The 23,137-nt window shown below is 37.8% G+C and overlaps 2 protein-coding genes and 1 non-coding gene across 4 annotated transcripts; 1 reads left to right on the top strand and 2 right to left on the bottom strand.

Moving 5' to 3' along the window:
* Window positions 1-157: 157 nt before the first annotated feature.
* On the bottom strand, window positions 158-14,843 carry LOC135584824 (protein ZINC INDUCED FACILITATOR-LIKE 1-like). Its single transcript, XM_065192924.1, has 17 exons — window positions 14,561-14,843; window positions 12,993-13,033; window positions 11,553-11,613; window positions 11,316-11,418; window positions 11,096-11,198; window positions 10,933-10,986; window positions 10,787-10,849; window positions 7,916-7,965; window positions 7,756-7,831; window positions 6,106-6,315; window positions 4,249-4,336; window positions 3,428-3,513; window positions 3,238-3,345; window positions 2,609-2,653; window positions 2,373-2,461; window positions 1,060-1,103; window positions 158-555 (listed from the first exon to the last, which is right to left on the bottom strand). Exons 1-17 carry the CDS (start codon window positions 14,703-14,705, stop codon window positions 464-466), a joined length of 1,458 nt encoding a protein of 485 aa, XP_065048996.1. The 5' UTR covers window positions 14,706-14,843; the 3' UTR covers window positions 158-463.
* Window positions 14,844-16,845: 2,002 nt separating this feature from the next.
* LOC135679317 (wall-associated receptor kinase 5-like) lies at window positions 16,846-21,641 on the top strand. Of its 2 annotated transcripts, none has more exons than XM_065192922.1 (4): window positions 16,846-17,049; window positions 18,547-19,393; window positions 19,472-19,639; window positions 20,174-21,641. In XM_065192922.1, exons 1-4 carry the CDS (start codon window positions 16,951-16,953, stop codon window positions 21,349-21,351), a joined length of 2,292 nt encoding a protein of 763 aa, XP_065048994.1. In that variant the 5' UTR covers window positions 16,846-16,950; the 3' UTR covers window positions 21,352-21,641. The 2 variants fall into 2 exon arrangements, with proteins under 2 accessions (XP_065048994.1, XP_065048995.1); XM_065192923.1 differs by having other exon boundaries at window positions 16,916-17,049; window positions 18,482-19,393.
* On the bottom strand, window positions 17,694-17,767 carry TRNAN-GUU (transfer RNA asparagine (anticodon GUU)). The gene has a single exon. It is a non-coding gene; the product is annotated as a tRNA-Asn (tRNA).
* Window positions 21,642-23,137: the final 1,496 nt, after the last annotated feature.

Below are 23,137 nucleotides of genomic sequence, written 5' to 3'. Positions count from 1 at the left end.
AAAAAATCCTAATATTTATTTTTATGAAGATGCCAATAAATTTAGCTGGTAAGGATCTTCACAATTTACCGTAAGATTATAACTATAAAGAGATATAATCATAAATCATAGGAAGATTATTATCATAGGAACCATGAATCAATCATGCACATAAATATCAGGCGGAAACAGTACTTTATACAGTAAATAGATTCAATTTACAGCTTGTCACCCTCCCAATTTGTAGGTAAGAGAAGTTTCACTATGTAGTCATCCTCGTACAATTGATGGCTTCTCCAAAATACTTGAATCTATTTTCACTGCAGTACATTTAGCATACATGGAACTGATCAAGATAACAGATTACATCACTCTCTGTGGAGAGATGACTCCACACGAGAGGAGGATGAAAGAAGATCAAAATTGTGGATTCCGCGGTTGAAGGAACGTAGTCAGCTCCAGATCCACGTATATATATACTCTTCTACTTGCTGGGTTCAATTAGAAAAGGTTTGAAGGAGAAGAGAAGACCCATCAGCTCAACCACGTTCAAGATCAAGAAGACCATTTGATCACCTGCAAAATGAAATTACAACCAACATAATTGGGAAACAAACAACACGAATGAGAAATGCCACAAAAACGAGTGGAGTTAAATGCAGAATTGAAATCTGTCACAGTAGAGTGAGGCTGGAATAGAATCAAATGGGAGATCAAGCAAAGTCCCCTGCTACAAGGTAGTCTAGTAACCTTACCAGGAGTTGCCAATACTAAAACTGCAAGAGAAATCCTAATATGAAGAGGAGCATAAATAAACTTATATTGCTAAGATGACAAGGTCGAACAATCATTTGTAGCAATTGGTATGGTCTGATATTTATTGGTCTAATTCAAGATTGGTACTAAAAATACATAGATCAGCATATATATACATGCATACATTATATATACATACACACACACAGATATATATATATTTTTCAAGGACATGGCACTAGGTATAATTAAAATTTGTGAGTGATTGAGAAAAAAGAAAAGAATGGCACAGCAATATTATTATGGTGGCTACTGAAAGCTTACCTGGAAAGAAGGAAGCATGTTGGCGCTTTTGTGCCCAGGAAAATCTGCAATCAAAGAATAGCTGATATAAGTAAAGCAAAAAAGATATGAAAGTGATTAATCATGAAACAGAAAGTGATTCATGCAGATATTATTTAAAGACTGAAGCAAAAACGAAAAAGAAACAAAAAAATTCTATCGAGTTGTTAGTCTTTAGATCCATGAATGTTATACATCTATTTGGTAAGATCAAAATACATATTGACCACCACTTGTGAATGGAATTAGCAAGTTTATTCAACTAAATCTCTCATGCTTCTCAGTTATCTTATTGTGATACTTGCAAGCTAAGGTCCTCGTAACTAAAACATGGAATTAGCAACTAACTTACCAGTAAGGTAATATGAATCATTTTGGCAATCCACACTAGTTCACCCAGATTAATGGAATTTAAAAGGTTTGGTAATGATCTTGGGATGGATGGAAAGATCAAAGTCAGTACAGGTGGCACATACATGTTTGACTTTGAACCATTTGGAAATCAACCTGCAGTGTAGAGCAGATCCCACATAAACTGTCCATAAGATGCTTTAATTTGGTTGGTTTCAACCAACATCGGCCTAAATCAGTCAGAAAGCTGACTGATCTTTGGGAAAAACTGGTTTAAATCAGTTTTTTTCTTTCTTTCTTTTAGATCAGTACTAAATGAATCAGACTGGGCATTCTCATGTTCTTTCTTTCATCGAGTTCAAGAGGGCAATCACAACTAAGAAAGGAAAAGAAGAAATTAGCATAACTTTTGTTTGTGGTTTCCTTATTTTCGTGTACTGGCCAGTATATCATGATATATGAGATAATGCTGGTTTGAATGACCTGGAATACAGAATTCCATGAAACTCAGGAGAAGACATCCATTCGGATCCTTATAATATCTTAAAATATTGAAAAAAAATCAAGATTTCTCCCCATCACTATTATTTAAATGCATGGATTAAAATTAAGTCAGAGACATTTTGGGTTCTCCTTTCTTTTCCGAGTGTAAATTGTGTATAAATACGTGGTAATCACAATGTCACAAATGCATCTGACCTTAAGCCACTATATTTAGTTGTTGATTTGGAGACATTAATTTAGAAAAGCCAGCAATTATTAGAAAATGTATTAAACCTGACGTGCCCGAGGTTCTTATTGTGGATGTTCTACAAATAAAAAGTTATGCTAACCCAAAGGGCACTTTAACGAAATATTACTAGAGCATTATCTAAAACAGCTTTTCATTGGAAGCTTGGACTTGCAAATCATCAAGAAGCTTCTAGCAAGATTACATTACTTACATAGCACCACCAGCTGCTGGAGCGACTGCTTTAAAAAAAGACATTGCAGTCATAGCTATGCCATTTGCAGCTCCTCTTTGTTCTTGAGACTGCCATAAATTATACTGATGTGAGATTATTGTTTAACATTCAAATAAGTGCTTCAATGTGATGCTGGGCTATGTTGGAAGACTAGCAAGAAGAAATTTAGAAACCATAATTTACGAAAAAAATACAAACTAACTAAGAAATATTACCACAGCGTTGTTTTGCAAAATGAACAATCCAATTACGATCATCACCTGATCAGAAAAGAAAATTTTATGAAAAACATCAGATACAAATGCAACTATCTTATTACAAATTTAACTACAAAGCTAGGAAATGAAATACAAGATGTCATCCATAGAAGTTCGTCAAAATTAATCCTGTAGCTAAAAGAATTATGTGCAATTTCAAAGATCAACATGGGAAGTGAGTATATAATATATATGCCTGTCCTCATGAACTGCTGATGGTGTGCTAGCCAGAGAGTTGAACAAGCCTAACTTTTGTAAGCATAAATTGATCCATCGTAAACCCCATATTGACAGCAGTGCCATGGACTGTGTTCAACCCCACTTGCTCTCAGTCTTTGGCAAGCATAAGATAGCAGCCAGACTTTAAAACTTATGTATCATGTAACACAAAATGCAAGTTCTCTTAACTAATTTAGATATAATGATACGATCAAGATGCTAATAAAAAAACATTCTTGCATGATTGCATCTGCTATTCACTAAGAACAGATCTATGAAGAAAAAATACAAGTGGTTTCCAAAATTCTTTCCAAGTGTAAATAAGTATGAGAATATTTTTTTCATTGATCTGCTTATACTATACTCACTGAAAGAACATTCTTTAGCAAGGATGCACAATTCACTATCAAAGTGAGTTGAAGTCCTGATAGTTTCGACATAAAGGGATAAGCAGCAAGCAAAGGTACAGCTAAAACCTGCATATTACAAGACAATATGGATTAAAGAAGAACACAAATACCAACTTTTTTACTAATGAATGACAAAATTAGTTCTTACTGAAGCAACACGCAGTGAGCTGACGGGTCCTAGGAGTTTCTCAATTCGAGGATAAAGAAGAATTTGGAATACAAGAAGACCAAAACCTAGAAGGTTAATACATTGTCAGACATCATATTCCAAAATCATGAAAGAGAGAACTTGATGAAAAAAATTAAAACTTCATTAACATAATAAAAATTTTAGCACTAAAAATTGTCCAGCATCAATTATCATATCGAGATACCATCTGGAAGAAAAATTCCTAAACTATGAACAATAAGACGTTTAGGAAGGTAAGAAGAGACGATAATCACCATAATATATTTGATCAGCACAATGTTAAACAATCACCATAAGATGACAAGTACCATTTCAACAAGGGATTACAATAGAGCCAATCCTAATCCCCACACACTCCTGGGTGGAAACCACACATGATGGCAATCATTTCTAATATCCATTTGTTATTCCATCACCATAGGATCCAGACCAAGTCATGAGCATATCTAAGTTGGACCTTGCATGCCCTTTTTGTTTTACTAGTCTTTTATCAGAGAGGTGAGCTCTTCTTCCATATTATTTCTCGCATTTATTTAATATGGCTAAGTGTTAACAAACATTTCCATTGGCTCTGGGTTATTGGTGTTTGCCATTTGCTTTCTAAACGACCATGAGACATATCTTTGTACTTACAAAATACCAATCAGATTAAGAATTTCATCTCACAATCCTATAATTTCCAATCAGATTAGGAATCATAAAAAACATTTGTTTCTATCATTTCACATTTCAGGTGAATTCTGTGTCATAGAATTACAATAATGATATTTCATATGTACCTGAAATAGCAAGCACCTCACCAACATCTTGAGATGAAAAGCTCAATCCTCCATAGCTTTTGTCACTAACAGCCCATAAAGAGAATATCTAAAAATGGTTTAGCAATTAGTTGTGACACCATGACAAACATCACAAGGCAAAAGTTACACGTATGCCAAAAGTAAAATAAAGCAGTAAAGTTATAGAGCCCCACAAAATCGTACTAAATTAGATTAGAAAGAAGATACCTTATACAACTCAATAAAATCCCTAATGTTAGAACAAGAAAAAAACAAAGCACATACCCAGAAGCAGGAGGAAGAAAATTTCAGAATCAAATTATTTTAGCTTTGTAATCAACATCTCACAAAGCACATACCCAAAAAAGTCATGCATGCATCACAACATGACGAATAGCCATTTACTTCCACAATAGAGATATACTCATCATTTGCAACTAGATTAAAAGATTCTAGAGTACACATGCATGTATAAAATATTATACGCATACACAGAGATGGATTGATAGACAGACAAGCATACAGATGTCTTTCCATAATATTCATATTTTTAATGAAATTATCTTCTCTAGATAATCTAGAACTGTACTTCTTGGGAACCCCAATTTTTCTTTACCCACAGGTTATACATCATTATCCTCTATGCAAATGATGCATCTTCGTTCAACTTTATGGCTTGTGTCTTTGAGCTATATATTCTGCAAGTTGCAATGTCCTAATTTGTCTGACACTGAAAATAGATAATAGATTTGCTAGTATATAGAGTTAGATGGACCAACAATTCTAACTTTGGGTATCATGATCAATGGCTCATTTAACCAAGAAAATACCTGGCTAGAAGGTATATCAAGCTGTCACAACAACCGGCATCAGAGGAAACCGAGAACTAGCCATATGCAATAAGTGGTCCAATTAAGAAAAAGCTACCTATCGATTGTGCAAGAGATACATAATGCTACCACTAGGCCATGGGCCTCTACAGCCACAAATTAGGGAATGATTCTCACATGCAACGTGCTAGAAATTAGATTGATGTCAAGCAATTGAGTGAGGAAGATTGTGATGTTCTGATCCTAATTAGTCTCACATTGAAAGTAGATAATGATCATATTAGCATCCAGGGCTAGATGAATAACCAACCAGTACCTAAGGATATAGAATTTCAAGCCACATGGTTAAAGGTCCACTGTATGGGCTGGTGGGTCTATCAGTTCAGGTCATGGCAAGTGCTTCCAATTGCAAAACAAGTCACTGACTCATAAGTTTCAGCTTGCTTATTATTACAGGGCAGACAACAATGTAAAAATAAATCTTCCTACCTGAACAAAGCAAATATTCTGATTCACCAAATTCCCTTACTGGTTTTTAGATAACACAATTTGCCAAGTTGCCTTGATAAAAGAGTATCAGCTTAGAAAGGCTGATGTCAGGTGTTTTCTTTTCTTTGATAATGACATTAAAACGCTGCTAACAAAAATACATTCTTTTCCTATTGTTGGATAAACTAAAATAAATCATGTTTCAACTGATGAACCCACAAGTTCCTGAAAGTGAAAACAAATTATTGATTGCTCACACTAACAAGAATCAATGACAGGATTGTCTCCATATTTACAAATACAAATGGTTATTTATGGAACTCGCTTCTGTAATAAGAGACTTTTCCATTAGGCTTCAAACAAATTTTGGGTAGGAAACAAACTAAGGTAAACATGAGCAGTCCATGAATCCTACTATCTAACATTTAGATTTGCACACAAAAGAAATTCATGACAAGATAAAGTCACAAGATAGTAAAATAAAACTGTCTAATCTTATTAAAAAATTGGCAAGAGAATGCTCAAAGGAATATATCACCTCAGTGTAAGCCATGTCGTGAAGGGAAAATATACAATAAACAATGACAGATGACATCAATGGCCAATTCTTGAATAGGTTTGCCTTTGGTTGTGTATCACTTTCTTCATCCTTATCGGTATGACCTTTTGAATCAGAGCTATATGGAGTCTCCACATCTTCAATTGTTGTTTCTCCTTTTTTTTTTGAATCGTGCTTATGCAATGTCTCCTACATAATTATATCAGGGATATATATCAGATTGACAAATAAATGAGTTTAGTTTCATGCTAGTACTCGGAGTATAGCAAGTAAATCAATTAAACACACTAAATTATCTGAAAGGGAAGAAAAATATAATTTAAATCAATAAAAACAAATTGTTGGAGAGATACATTAACATGTGGCAAGGCAAAAAATTTAGAGATACCAAGTTAGGGCTTACAAGAGTAAAAAATGGAGAGAACAGAAGATGAACTGAACAACCAATAATTGGTGGTTAGGGGAGATCACCGTCAAGTTCATAAGAATAATATAATTCTATTGATGTAAAAGCTAATTTTCTTTTCGGAAATTATAGCATAAGAATCAAAATGCAGACTCGGTTCTGAATTATTTGAGCATCTAAGAAATAATAATTCCAAAATTAAGTTGTCACATATGTGATGACAAGTTCCTGTTTAAGGGATACAATATTGATAAGATGGTGCTTGGATTTCCACTAGCACATCACATGGATTCTGCATAAAAATCAGAGATAATCAGGTACAACTTATATGTGATCAATCAAATATGAAGAAAATGTTCTAGATTCTGATCTGCCAGAAATGATGACTATTCTGGAAGGTATTAAGTTTGCAAAAGACATTGGTGTGAGCATGCGCTAATACCAGAGAGATTCACATACACTGATCTAGGCCCTAAATATTGAATGTCTCTTGCCTGCTGGTCCATGGATCAAAGAAACAAAGAAAGTTTCAAGAAAAATCAGTGAATGTCTCTCTCATTATGTTAGCAGAAAAGAGAATAACGTTGCTAGTAGCTAATTAACTAGAAATTTTTTATGTAAGTACTGTTTACACTTATGCCATGGCTAGAGGTTACTCCTCCATGTAATCCTGATAAACTTTCTGCTGATTTAAGTAGTTAATGAATGGAATTTCATCTGGTGATAAAAGAAAAGAAAAGAAAAGAAAGAACAGGAATTACTCCATCCATCTGTCATTCATTTAACATTACCAAAAAAGTCTGATCCCATAGAAAATGGCCCAGGAACAAAGTTAAAACCCTCTAATACATGTGCAATGAACCCAATGGCACACATGGAGAGACATTGGAGAGGTGGAACAAAACCCAAACGAACAAAAGAAGAGATCAAAGATAGGAATGGTTACTCACTGTGAGCTGAACTCAAGATCTCTCATCTACAGGGACCTGTGCACCACCTATGATACCATGTTTATCTACTCATAAGAGTAGATGAACAAGAGTTGAGAGAGGGATAAAAGATGACTTTGACTTATTTTTCTTTTTAATAAAATCAATATAATAACTTCACAAACAAAGTATGATAGAAAAAATTAAAAGAAAAAAAAAGGAACGAGTTTGCGGTAATTATTAAGGTTATTCTCTCAAAAGAACAAGATAGAACAGTAAGTTGGGGTAACTTACTGGAAGCCATAAAGAACCTATAAGAACGCAGACCGCAAAGAGTGATATACAAAGGCAAGGCAAGAAGTATGGAAACCTGCAAAACGTTGTACCAACAAAATTAAATATAAACACAGAATAAGACAAGAAAATTGAACTTAGAAAGGAGCAGAACTTGTACCTTCCAAATAAGGAATCTTGGGAAAATATCTCGGGATATTTTTCTGCAGGCTGACACAGCAAGAAAAGCACTAAATAAAATGTAATAGAACACAATACTCCGGGAAAAAAAAATGTTATGCAAAATTTGTTACTTGCCCCAACCTTATATAAGCTGGGGCCCCCTGGAAGAATGCACCTACATCTTGCTCTATGGGCCAATGGGGACCTACCACATGTCCCTAAGCTTCCTTTCTCTGGGGTTTCAAGAAACATTGTTCCCTAGCAACACCATCAAAGGAAGAAGGGAGAGGGTCCTACTTTATAGTTTCAAATAGAAATGCAACATGTTTCCCAGTGGGACCAGTCTGTATCTGTTGCATAGGGCCATTGGTTATGGATGGTAAAGCAGGGGGCCACATAATCCTACATGGCCTCTGGAAAGACACTACATGTAATATACTAAACAATGTCCCCAACAGTTAGCCTAATACCTGTGCCTAGGGAACACTACATCAGCAAACGACACGACATGGTGCCACATGCAAGTGCCATGTTCAAATACAATCTGTGGTTTGGAAGAAAAATTACAAAAATATATAAAATACCAGCTTTAGTGTTTGTTTCTGCAATTAATAGAAGACAAGGATTCCAATGTTCACGATGTTATTCTAGCCAAGCGTCCATATTATATTTTCTATATTTGTACTATATCCATGAATATTGCCACATGTTTGAACCAAGGTATGCAATACCGTACCGTACCGGTGTTTCAAGGTTGGCTCGGTACGGTACGGTACCAGCGTATCGAGCGATACACTAGGGCGTACCAAGCTTACACCAGCACTGTATCACTGTAGCGCTGTTACAGTGTGCACTGTAGTACTGTAGCACGGTCCACGTATCGGTATGCAATCGGACTGGTACGACCGCCCATACCAGGCGGTACCATTCGAAATTGCATACACTGGTTTGAACACCTCATGTACTTGCAACATAGGGAATCTTATACCATCTACACCTTTTCTATGTCAATATATGATATACATATAGGAGAAAATATCATTTTGATGCTCCGAAGAATGTCAAATATCAGAAATCAGTATGCAATTTGGACATTTGTCTTACTTCTTAATATATTATTTATGAGTTTGCTTCCTATGCAAGTAATTTTTCTCAGTATGCAAGTATTTTTTCGTAAAATTATTTGACTGATTTGAGTTGTTGCATTCATTTTCAACATTCATGCTCAAGCTTTGTAGTTTAGAGAAAAAGTTGAGATCACGGATGACAAACATGCCAATGGATGTGTAAATGTAGGTAATCAACACATTAACTTGACCAACTATCAAACTTTTTCATTTAGGATAGCCATGTGCCAGTATGGCTGCTAATTGCTTTTATAGATCTATGACAAAAGTATCTCGTCATCTATTGATTCATAAATGTGGCTGCTACAAACAACTATATATACTTTCTAGGATCACATGAATTGAGTAAATTATGTCTTATCTTTTAACATAGAAGTTAAATTTCACTATTTTGTGCATCCATTCTCCTTGGAGAATTAATTTCTTTCAGAAATGACTATTAAGAAATTCATCAATTGTTTTAAGTAGAGATACCAAGAGCAAAGTAGAAGTCCAAATATGGGTTTGAACTTCTTAGTAGATTGATGATAGTGAGAGAAATACTGGAGGATGCAAATTGTAGTAAGAGCCAAAAGTGAACTGAGATAGACTGCTATTAGATAATGGGAAGCTTTTTTATGGTGCCATATCAACGATAATAGTATTGGCAAATGACATCTAGGAGTATGCATTGTGCAGGTAGGATGTTTTTCCAGTAACTTGGCAAAGTTTTCCTTTTTCATAAATGTCTGTTTAGTTCAGTTTAACAACAATAATGCCTCGTACCTAAATTTGGTGACCCATGTGACCGACAATACCTAGTAGATTCTGTTCCTGTCTAGGCTCTCTAGGGATTAGATTCCATGCCTGTTTGGATGAGAAAGCCAGGATTATCACTTTAGCAATCACCATATGTTGAGTTATCAAAAGTTTACATTTGTCCTTTTACTTTCATCAATCATCAAAAGTTTCCAATTGCTTCCTATGAATTCCTTGTTTCATTCAAGTTGAATGAAATAGCAACCCAGCATTGAGAGGTGCCCCACTCACTGTCAAACTCTCTTGTTGTGAGATGCTGTTTCTTCTTTCCACAATTTGAGCATTGAATCATTTTGATAAAGGTGCCGGAAGCATGTAAAGCTTCCTAGAATTAAAATCACCATTAATTCATGCTCCTCCAATCATTCCAGGTTCTGAATATCATTAGGAGGAGGAATAGTGCCAAATGTCTTGTTTATCTTTGTGCTGTTTGTGGTGGCCATTCACCAGAATTCTCAACTGAGTGGCTGCAGGTGTTATCTGATTCATGCCATTGTTGCTCATTTTACTTTATCCCCAAGAAGACATTTGAATTTATAAACTTTGGAGTATTCAAACAAATGAACAATATTCTGCAATTCTTTCTTTAACATTTAACTCGTCTTATGTGTGATCTAAAAACATGTGGCATATAGTTTCTATTTGCTAATTCAAAAACTGCCTATAATAATTTTTTAAAATTAATAATTTTCCTGTTTATACACATTGTCCTTACAAACTTATGTTTGCATATGCATCCAGCTGCTCTACGCCTCTGTGGCACTACAGCCTCTGATAATTCTACAAAAGTACTTCATATTTATGATTTTTTTGTATTTGTTGGATTTAAAAATCAATTTCTGTACTAAAATGATATGGCCATTAAGCAGCAGATGATATGGGATAAGAGCATGTATACTGGCACAAGCATCAACATGCTAGTGATGATTTCATAAAAGATTCACCTGAGCAAAGAAGCCTCCAAGAGCTGGCCCAACTATCAAACCTATGCCCCATGCTGTGGTCACCTGAGATAAATAACAATCATAATTCAGAAACATGCATGACCATTCAATGTTGCTGAAACAATAAATAGACAAAGAAATATTACTAGTGATAACCCAAGAGCTTGATGTTCTTGTCTACAAACTTCTATAGAATAAGCCTGCCAAAAAAGTCAAATATGAGTGTTTGTAATTTCAAAGATACACACAATTCACTAGTGTAACTATATCTAAGGCTACAAAATCAATGATACATCTAATTGTACATGCCTTTATCGGGCCAAGTAGACCATTTAGTGATCCAAGAAGTAATCTTGTTGTGATTGCCATCCAGTAACTTGTACTCAGCCCAAACAGAGTGTTAAAAATGGTCCTGAAATAACAACATTAGACAGTAAAGAACATGCTGACAAGGGAATAAGAAAATATTCTGCCACAAGAATTTTCTATTTGACATTGATCAGCAACAAAAACAATAAGTGTTACTGACACAGAGAAGATGCCAAGAAGTATAACAGGTTTCCTTCCATATCGATCGGCAACTACACCCCAGAATAAGGAAGTTAAGGCTCTTCCAAACATAAATGAAGCTCCTTCAATCCACAGGAAAATTTTATCAGTGACATTCCATGGGATGCAAACTAGAAGCTACTGAATGTTTATTACTTTATTACACAATTAATTGCAACATAATAGACAATTTCATGCGCTGATTATGACTACTCACCAACAAAACCTGCATAAAACCCAATATCTTCTTCTCTTTTGGCGACATGCAAGTCCCTTATCTATGGAGAATAAAATTAAAAAAAATCAAATTTAGTTAAAGCTTATTCACAACTACAGCAAAGCATAATATCTGCAGTTCATAGTTCTGGGAAAAATTCATAGCGCACTCTTATGCTGCACCAAAAATAGGTCCCTCATCCCAATGTTATAAATCCTCATTCCAATGGCGTTGCCAATGCATCAATCAATTATCTCGTCTACTAACAAATGGATTAAATCATTAATCATAGGTTTAAAATTATTGAGAAAAGAATCAAAGGGATCGTAGTTGTGTTAATTATGTTATGATTAATGCATGTGATGTGGTGTGATTGTATGGTTAAACTCTCTCTGAGTACTGATGATTATGAAATGACCAACACTTGCGGTATGGTGTGCTTGAGCTTTCTGTGAATGCTTTGATGTCACTACTCTATGGAACCTATCTGGCTGACCAATGCATATGTGTTGGCCACTAGGGGTTAGAATTAGACAGTTTAGATCAAGAATGGTAAGTTTCTATAAGGTAGACCGATAGACCAGAATTTATTATGCTGGTCAGATATGACAACTTTCTTCAGTGAGATGCATCTTGAAAGGTCCACTCCTCACTCTCACAGCATGCCATATTATATAAATTTGAAATATGTATGACTCTTCCTATTTTGGTTAGTAAAAAGTGTTGGATTAAACCTTCCAAATGAGGATGGAGTTCATTTCCATTTGGACATCTCAACCCTTATCCAGTTGAGAATTAATTAATTATTAATATTATATGTAAAAAAGATTGTGGTGGCCAATCTGATTCATTCTTGAGTGTTATCCATTCTCTCTCTCTCTGTCTCTGTCTCTCTCTCTCTCTCTCTCTCACACACACACACTCTTCAGTCTCTTGGTTGCCTATCCATCATTTTTGTATGGATGTTAAGGGGCAACAATATGTTCAATGTTTTGCTTTGTCTTCATGTATAAGATTGTTGTAACCTCTATTTACCATTTTAACTTAAAGATGCTGATTAGTATTGAAAGTAAATCTAGATTTCCAACACCAGTTTGTGCTAGTTAAGAAATATTTTGTTGTAGAACATTTTATTATTTGTAGCAAATAATAACTAAATGTGGCATGAAAAAGAAATGATAATAGAACAAAGTCACAAACTACAAATAAGTAAAGAGAAAATAAATCCTAATCGATAGTTATTTGCCTTTTTCGCTTTTTTTTTCTTTCTTATCCATCTATTGTGAAAAGAAAGGATACAGGCTTGAAGCATAAGGAACTCAACCAAAAGCATTCACTCATTTGAATGAATATAGAAATGTTTTCTTGTTGTTGATAAGTGAATAACAGTGTGGATAGATATAATGAAAGGATTTAGATATCCCACTTTGCCATACGTACCATGAAATATATGAAAGGAAACAACGATGAAATGGGCAATGCTGGAGAAGAAAACAAAGAAATGGAGATAAGTTAGAAAACCATGTCATAGGAATACGGAGAAAACAACTAAAAGTATCAATTTATATGGAAAATTGTAAAGCTGATGCTAATATAAGAAAAGCAATATTTAGCCATCAGAACAAGGACCTGGACTTTCTGATAATGGGTTCCGTAAGAAATGACTGCATACTGAAGTGAAGTTTAACTTCACCATTTCATCATCTTAAATGTGAAACCCCAAAGAGACATGATAATTATGTGCTAAAATGCTAAATTTCCAAATAAGAAGAAATTGAGTTAGAACATGAATCTCATGATTTTCTAGGTTTCTTTGAATTTGTTTCAATCAAGTAAGTCAATGTGAAACAGAAAATGTGACAGATGAAGTAATACTATAAACCAGTAAGTATATGATGTTCTTTTTTCCTGATTTAATCATTTGAACTTGGACAAGCATGTTAGAGATTTTATTTTAAAAATAGAAATCTCAAAAAAATTTATTTATCATTTATTAATTTATTTATTATGTTCATTGTTTATTTAATTGAGTTTGTTATTTTTGTATGACTTACTTGGTGTCTTAATGGTATCCAGTGACTATGATTACACATAGCCATTATATGACCGTTATGATTATTATGACCCTTATATCTTTCTTATTTTATTACTCAAATCGGATTTAACTTTTATTATTGAATTTTTACTCCAACAAGCATCCCTGAGGTTCTTAAGCAATCGCTAATGCAAACCAAGCAGCAGAGATTTATACAAACTCTATGATCAGTGTAACACAGAAGGAGTCCTATTTTACCTTCTAGGATCAATGGAGCATAAATTTAGGTAACAGTTTTGGATTGGTAGATTATAGTGCAAACAGTGTGGCCCAGCTTCATCCTGGATGCTTCAAAAGTACAAAATCAGATTGTTGTATACAAGCAGAGGATGTCTGACTTTGAGTTTTCAACTAATAATTTTTATTATACTCTCTAGAGGTGCAAAATAAACTATCCAATCAAGTGCTATTGCTACTTATAAAAAGCTAAACGACTCTAACTAGCTAATATAGAGTGATGCATGCATAAATAGGGTCATCTAAAATATGCATCTGCGACAGCTTTCAAATTTGACTTCTAGGTTTAGATCTTCAAATGTTCAAAAGACTAGGAAATATTCATTTTATGCTTTTGCATGGAGCAGCCGTTAAACAAACTCTTAGCCCATGTCCTCTGCTGCTTAATGGTCGTATCGTTTTCAAGGTCAGTACAGGACATTGTTTTCTTATGCTACAACTACACCTACAGGAAATTGATTTGTAGACTTACCGGAGGTTGTGGTGTCGCAGAGACACAGAATAATGGGTGCAGATGCAAATACAAGCGTGTAAGAACAAATCATTAATTACTAAAAAATCACTAATTACTAAATAGGAGGAACTCAATGTTGAAGAAAACATTTTTTCCACTCATCATGCAACAAACTCTACCGAGCAATTATATACTAGCGTGAGCCAACCCACGCATGCATACCTGTGCAGAGGGTGATGATCCACACATAAAAGAACTCCTTGTAGGGGATTCCACTGCTGGCCTCCTTCCGTCGGTCTTGCTTGCAACCCGGGCAGCCGTCGAAGTACACCTTCCGTTTCAACAAAGGCTCCGTGTTCTCCGCCATGTCCCTCGCAACAGATGCCGAGAAACAACACCAGGGCCAACTATTTGTCGTACCCCAGGAGGAACGAACAAGATGAGGGACAGGCGGTATCGGATCAGGCGTCGATGCTTTAAATAAAGGTGAGAGTGAGAGAGTTGTTCTTCCTTCCTACTTTTTATCTGCTCGGCGTCGCCAGCTGACATATCTCGCGTGATGAACTCGGACGCGATTCCTTAGCTCACGGCATGCGTCACCCTCAGGGGTAGATCGAGAGCATTGAGTGGTTACCGAATCCTTGTAAATCTCTGCCTCTCTCTCTCTCTCTCTCTCTCTCGTGCGGTCGCATTCTGTCCATCGAACCCACAAAAAAAAGGGAAAAGAATTAAAGGTTGGAATTTAAGAGCGACCGGAGGTGACCACATCTCGATAGACAAGACGGTTGTCTTCTTGTACTTCGAATCCCCGACACGAAAGCGAATGTAACGGGCTATCCCGATACCATTTCGATTCCTCTCTCCCATGCAAAGCAGCCATCATTGGTTGTCAAGAAAACGATCGATGAGCAAGCAAAAGACAGAGAGGAACAAGAAAGGAGGAAGGCGGGACATTGGCAAACCTTTGCCTCTTATGTCTTTCCGAGCCGGGGAAGAAGGGAAGAACAGAAAAAGATTGGCTTTCATCTCGTTGCCAAGAAGAAAGGGCAAAAGACCGAGAGAGGTATGGCGACGAACGAGAAAAGTGACAGAGAGATGAACGGCGACACAAGAGTACAGAGAGGAGAAGGGCGACACTGACAAACCTTTGCCTCTCCGAGCCGGGGCAGAAGGAAAGAACAGATCAAGACTCGATCCTCATCTCGTAGCCAAGAAAAAGGAAAGATCGGGCCGCGTCGCGACGAACAAGAACAGAAGAATAAAGAGAGGGAGGGAAGGAGGGCGACATCGACGACCAAGAACCGATCAAGACTCCACCGTCTCCTCCTCGCAAACTAGCCGTTCGAACGATTCGTGGCTCACGACGGCCAACGCCCTCGATATACCGCGCGCGTAACGGGCGATACGAAACCGTTCTTGACTCGGTGTGAAACGACCGTCACCAACTGTTATTTCCTTTGTGGCGGTGATCAGCTCACCGAGGCGGTGACCGGATCTCACCGCCTCGATGGCTGTCCCGCTGGCGTGGATTACCACCTTGAATCGCGTTCGGGAGAATGATGTGGGCTGCCGCTCACGTTGTCTCGATCATGCGAACCGTATTAATGGCGGTTTAGCATGATCACATATTTATTTATTTATTTATTATGTTGAGACAAATTTAAGTAAGTGAAGGATTAATTAGATTAAAATTTACGAGCGATGAGTATTTTCTTTCTAACAACGTGTTAATATTCTGGTCAGAACTGTCCGATGAAGGAGTCGTCCTCGCGGCAGCAGTCACCAACCCCTTTTGTCGCTTGCGTGCTAGTGCATGGTGGGGCCCGATTCCGACAGCTACAGCGGAAGCTGGTGGTGGAACCCACTTGACTTGGCTCGGTCTCCATCTTTCGTGAGAAACAGCATCGCAAGCTCGGAAATTGATGTACGGTTAAACTTTTTTATATGGAAACGCCATCGCTTACTCTGATATATATTACAAGAGGATAGAAAATGAAATTACGTTAAAAATGCATTCACACGTCCCTCTCCTATATAGGAGAAAAAGAAATTTCATGTAGATTAGAAGATTTTTATATATAATTAAAAAAATCAGTGTCGACTTCACAAATTTACGTTAAGAAGACAACGACCACTTCAACTATATAAGCTTATGAGATGTATCGAGACTTGAGGAGTGCTGAGTTGGACTGAGGATTATGTTGTTTACATGTCACAAATTCATTGGATTAGATTATTCCCGGAACTGAGCCGCCTCTATATTTCTCGACGAGTCCACGTAAAGGCGTGCCCAAGAAGAAGACTAACCTCATCTGCATGCCATTATTTGGGGGCAAAAGAAGTAGAGGAGTCGAACTTTTCTTCTTGCTACCATAATTTCGTTTTCCAACTCAGGCTGTCACCACAACGTTAATTCCATTCCAATTGGTTGAGATATAAACATAAATAAATAAATAAATTATATATATATATATATATATATATATATATATATATATATATATATATAACACGAATCTTTCTCGTCGGTTTCAACCCATGGGGGCCGATCGGCCACGGGCCCCGACAGGCGAAACGCCTCGACGAGGGCCGGAAAAGGAACGGGGAGAACGATGGGGATCGGCTCCGCGGCCAAGCGCCTCGACAACACCGTCGCCCGGAGGGGAGCGCGACTCTATCTAAACCCCGATTGCTCGTGGCCAGAAGCTGAGGTACGGAGCTCATCCCTTCCTTGTCAACTAGGGTTGCTTTCTTGATCGTGATCGGAATTGGGTGTGGGTTTCTTCTTCTTTTCGGTGCAAATCTTGGTTTCCCGTGGATGAAATTGCACTGGTCCGCCTTGGATCTTTCCGATTCATCGACGGTCCAGTGGGCTTTGGACCCCTCTCTCTCTCTCTCTCTCTGTGTCTCTCGCGCTCCCCCATAGTAAGTCTGAGATTTAAGTTTCTTTCAGCGGCCAGTTTTGTCTTCTCAATCGTTCGTTTACCTGCCTTTGCACTTATGCCTTCTCTCTCTCTCTCTCTCTCTCCCTCTCTCTTTTACATATTAAAGAATGCCAGTAAAAATACTAGCAAATGTAATCATAAACATGAAATTGAGAACAAATTAAATAAAAAAATAGAAAATAATACGAGTTATCATAAAAAGTGGTTCAAAGAACACCAGTAAATGTAATCTTATAAACACTAAATTGAAAACAAGTGAAATCAGAAAATATAAAATAATACGAGTTATCATAAAAAAAGTGGTTCAAAGAATGGTAGTAAATGTAATCATAAACACGAAATCGAAAACAAATGAAATCAGAAAATAGAAAATAGAAAAAAAAAAATATGAGTTATTAAAAGTATTTTTTCGCTAGAGGAAGGGCTTGAACCTTCGACCTTGTGGTTAACAGCCACACGCTCTAACCATCTGAGCTACTCCAGCTGTATATTTTACATTTATAAGATATAATTGGAATTTCTCTGTATTAGTTCTAGATTAATGTTATATTTATGTTGAAGTCAGCCCATGGGGTCATCCGATTGCAGCTATGCAGATGCCCGGGTTCATGAAATAATTTTTATGTTTGGCCTTTTTTTATATTATAGAAGGAATAGTGACGCACATAATAGATCAGCAGTGATGCACAGTGTGACAATGGAATCGGTGGGGCTTGAACGAATACAGTAATGGCACAAACCGTGTCTCTTGACTTGTCTCATGCGTTGACGGTTGCTACCAGCAAACCAAAGCTCGCGCTTGATGTTCACATTACTTGACTTGACTCGCACGTCACGACAACTAGAGTTGTGCGGCAGGACAACGACGTGGGTGTGGTTGACTTGGTCCGAGTCATTAGCTAAAGAGTATGGAGTCATTTCAGGTAACTATCGTGTGCATATGGGTCAGTTAATCAGACAGCTAGTAGAAACGTGATTCGATGCATCTCGGGATTCAAGCGTTGTAGTGTCCATCCGGTCTGCTGATTATTTTGTCTTTGCGTCGGACCAAGTCCACGCTTGTTCGTATCAACCAACAGAAGCTAAACAAGTGCAGCTCCCAGCTGTGACCCTGTCAAATACATATAGTAGTTAATTAATTATATATATATATATACCTATATTGATCCATGTCCACATACACTGCAAGCTGATCCAGTAGTTGGGAGGGCAAAAGAGAGAGAGAGAGAGAGAATGGTTGCTAAGAGAGTGGTGGTGTTTCAGATAGCAGCGACCTTGTTGTTAGCATCAGCTGTTGCAGCAGCAGCAGCAGCAATATCGAAGCCAGGATGCCTGAGCAAGTGCGGCGAAGTCGACATCCCCTACCCGTTCGGCATCGGGACCAACTGCTCCATGGAAGGCTTCAACATCACTTGCGATCACACCACCGATCCTTCAAAACCTTTCATCGGTGAAACAAACATCGAAATCCTCAACATCTCCTTGGTTGATCACGAGTTAAGCGTGCACATCTTCATGGTTGCTCAGTGTAACCAGCAATCTGGTAGATACTCATCGACAAGCCTGGGTCTGCCATATTTGTTCTCGGCCACCAGCAACAAGTTCACCGTCGTCGGCTGCTCCTCTCTCGCCTACGTCGTAGGCAAAACCGTGAAAGGCAGAACATATGCGAGCGGCTGCTTGTCCTACTGCGACGACGCAGGTGGTGTTTCGGAGGAGCCGGGTTGCGATGGCATGGGTTGCTGCCAAACTTTCATACCCGAGTCGCTCATGAACTTTACTACCTACTTCAGCACGTCCTTCGACAACAGCCAGGTGGCCAGCTTCAATCCCTGTAGCTATGCCTTCGTAGCCGATCAAAATTGGTTCCACTTCCATGAATCCGCGCTCTCCGATGACTTCGGCAAAAAAACCAATTACCTGGTTCCTGTGGTGCTGGACTGGGCGATGCGCAACCAGTCGTCGTGCCGGGATGCCAAAGCTCACCCAGTCAACTACGCTTGCCGCGGTGGTAACACCGCATGCGTCGACTCCACCAATGGCCCCGGGTACTTATGCAACTGTTCCCAAGGATACACAGGCAATCCCTATCTCGAGGGTGGATGCCAAGGTGCTCACCGCCCATCTCTTCCCATATGCTCGATTACACCTTACTTCCATTTCTGATGGTCGAATCAACGCTCGACAGATATCGACGAGTGCGAACATCCTCAGCTGTATCCATGCTTCGGAGTTTGCACTAATACACAGGGAGGCTACCACTGCACATGCCCACCTGGTACGCATGGAAATGCCAGCAAAGAAAATTGTACCGACATCTCATCCAAATTTCCATTACCGGCACGGCTGACAGTAGGTAAAACCTCCGCCTTTCTTGGTTATTATCTATCTCCACTCCTTTGCGTCCTACTTGATACTTTTTCCTTTGTCGAACACAATATCCTCGTTAGACAATAACCGTGATAGACCCCAGCGATTGTAGATGTATAACTTTAGCTTTACTAAAAAGACCCACTCAATGGTTATATATATATAATGAATTACATAAGTACCTTTCCAATTATAATTTTTTGTTTGGTATGTTCATTGCATCATTCAGCAGTAGCGTTGCGTTTAACATTTAGCTATAAAGATGGTTTTGATTACATGAATATAAAATCTGAAAAGACCGACTCTTTGCTTTTGAAGAGGTCATACATGAGAAAAGTATAAATGTTTAGAATTCCACAAACATGGTAGAATTGGTGTCTCTGGAAAGCGACATATTATTGTCCTTCTTCGACTTCTCCAATTCTCCAGTTGTCATGACAACGCTACAATTATAACAGAATTGATGAAAAATATTTTTCGTCCTTTAAGCTAATCTTTGCAACTCATACATGCTGTGCAGGTTTCAGCGTGATCGTTGTAATATTAGTTGCTCTCCTTTCTTGCGTAATCATAAGCACCCAAAAGACGAAACACAAAAGAGAACGAGACATTTTCTTCAGGAAAAATGGGGGCTTCAAGTTATACGAAGAAATCCTATCCAAAGAGGTGGACACCGTTCAAGTATTCACCGTGGAGGAGCTACAACGAGCCACAGACAACTTCGCCGACAAAAGAGTCATCGGCTGCGGCGGGTACGGCATGGTGTACCGGGGAATCTTGGACAACCAACGAACGGTGGCGATAAAGAAGTCGAAGAAGGTCGACGAGCGACAGAAGGACGAGTTCGTCAACGAGATCATCGTTCTTTCTCAGATCAACCACCGGCATATAGTAAGGCTACTGGGCTGTTGCTTGGAGCTGGATGTTCCCATGCTGGTCTACGAGTACATCTCCAACGGCAGCCTGTTCGACGTGCTCCATCCAGAGCACTACACCTCACCCCTCCCCTTGCAAGCTCGCCTAATGATCGCTGAGCAGGCCGCGGAAGCGCTCGCCTACTTGCACTCGGCGACCAACCGGTCCATCATTCACGGGGACGTCAAGTCCCTCAACATACTACTGGACGACGACCTCTCCGCCAAAGTGTCCGACTTCGGAGCGTCTCAGCTCGTCCCCATGGACGAAGACGAGTTCATCGTGTTCGTGCAGGGAACGTTAGGTTACTTGGACCCCGAGTGCATGCAGACCCGCCGGCTGACGGATAGAAGCGACGTGTACAGCTTCGGGGTCGTCCTCCTGGAGCTGATCACAGGCAAGAAGGCGATCTACGCCGACGATGCTTCGGAAAAGAGGAGCCTGGCGACAAGTTTCCTCGTGTTGATGAAGGAGCAGAGGCTGAGGGACATACTGGATAACAAATTGATCGGGGAAGGGGGAGAGCAGTTGCTGGGGGAGGTTGCGGTCATTGCCAAGGAGTGCCTGAGCGTGAAGGGAGAAGAGCGGCCCTCCATGAAGGAAGTAGCAGAGCGACTGCATTCATTGAGAAGGTTCAGGCTGCAACCGAGGGAGGAATATGATCCGGGAGATATCGAAATGGTAAAAGCTGAAGACACAAGAAGATGCACGGAGACGGATACCAGCGGTTATCATATCCTGGATAGCAGCACGCTGCTGAAGAACGTCGACGCCGGGAGATGACGGAGTTGCCTCCTCCATCTCCTCCTCCAAGCCATAGATATAGTTTCATTGCAAGACGTCGTGTGGTACCAATAGATCTTTGCAGAGTGAACTCGATGATTTTTATGTGATAATTATAATCCTTGGCAATTTCGCCCCTTGTAAAGTCGGATGCATAGATCATTTGATAGGATTTGTCTTTTAGCATATTTATTACATTAGTAAAAAAATGATCAATCTGTAAGACATTAAATATAGAAAACAAATGGTTACATCCATAAGATAAAACGGAAGGAACACTGTTTTCTCAATCAGCACAGAGATAAAAGGACTTGTATGAAACACAAAGTCTCCATCAACTATAAAGAGAGTTACATCCATAAGATGCCCTATCTCGCAATTTTGATTAATGATACTGACTCACACATGTTTTATTAAATAATTTTATCGTAAACTTGTGTTTGTAAGGTATTTTAAGATCACTTGTATTTTTCAAAGAAAATTTGATTTAGATATTTATGTTTTTGTGGAGGTTTAATTCAAAATATCCCTACTTGACATGATTGTTAAATTATTTTGAGTGATTTTCCTTAAAAAGATCATCTTTTTCTTTATTTTTCCCAAAGGAGACATTGTTTTCATTTTTTTTTCAAATAATACCCCTTAATACAAATAATATCCAAAATATCCCTAGTCAACCAAAATGATTTTTTTTTCACTAATTTTTTTATAAGTTGTGAACCATAGTTTTTTCATTTGGTTCATTTATATGTGTTTTTTCAATAACATTATAGTATCTTTATTTATATACTAAAAATACTATAAAGTTATTAAAAAATACTATAAGTGACATCAAGTTATGTCTCTTTCATTCTCATGCAATAACAAAGAACTACCTACTAGTCAAATTGATATATTTATTTTATATATTAAAATAACTTATTTTAATATTTCCAATATATGTTAAGCATATTATTTTAACTTGTTTTAAGATTATTTTGCATTACAAATATGATCATAACAAAGAAAGTAAATATTAATGGGATAAATATTTACTTCAACATAATGATCAAGCAGAGGAAATTGAACCGCGATCAATAATTCAATGACATTGATGTTACTATAATAATTTTTTAAAAAAAATATTCTATACATATTATAGTATATTTTCCCATGTTAAAGCTATTATGAAAAGCCCACCAAGCTATAGTAATTAAGGATGGTTATTGTTTATTTAAAACTTATGCTTTCTATCTCATACCTAACTATAGCGTTGGAAGGATCACGTCGAGGAACCCATCCGACCTCAATTTTCATATAAGTTGGTTATCGACCAAATGCCTGAGCTCCCCATTCGACCATATCAGATTTTTTTTGTTCATATAGACTCAAACCAAGTTGAGCTAATATGGACATTACTGATATCCATCATATTATTTTGGTACTAGAAAGATAGCATAACACACGAATGTTACTATACCGACTCGCTCAATAAGTACTCGAGCATGACCACTTTGACATCGGCCTATAGCACCTTCACTCATGATGGACAAGATCCAACATTTGTTGCCTTTGACACTTCTACCTCAATACTAACATTGATATAATATTAACGATTATTCAATGACTCTTGAACTCTCTATATCGATGGGGACCCTGACTCACTCAATGGTTCTGACCAAGGTCTTCATAGACCTCACATAGAAGGTTCAGACACTAATTGTGATGATGTATCTTGTTGACTCCCTTCTTTCTCAACTAGTTTAATCTATAGTTGTCCAAAACATACAAAAGTTGGCCACTCCCC

Source organism: Musa acuminata, chromosome BXJ1-7, assembly GCF_036884655.1.
Source record: "Musa acuminata AAA Group cultivar baxijiao chromosome BXJ1-7, Cavendish_Baxijiao_AAA, whole genome shotgun sequence".
Lineage (NCBI taxonomy): Eukaryota > Viridiplantae > Streptophyta > Magnoliopsida > Zingiberales > Musaceae > Musa > Musa acuminata.
Note: the sequence above shows the minus strand (reverse complement) of the source record. Positions and strands in the feature narration are given on the sequence as shown.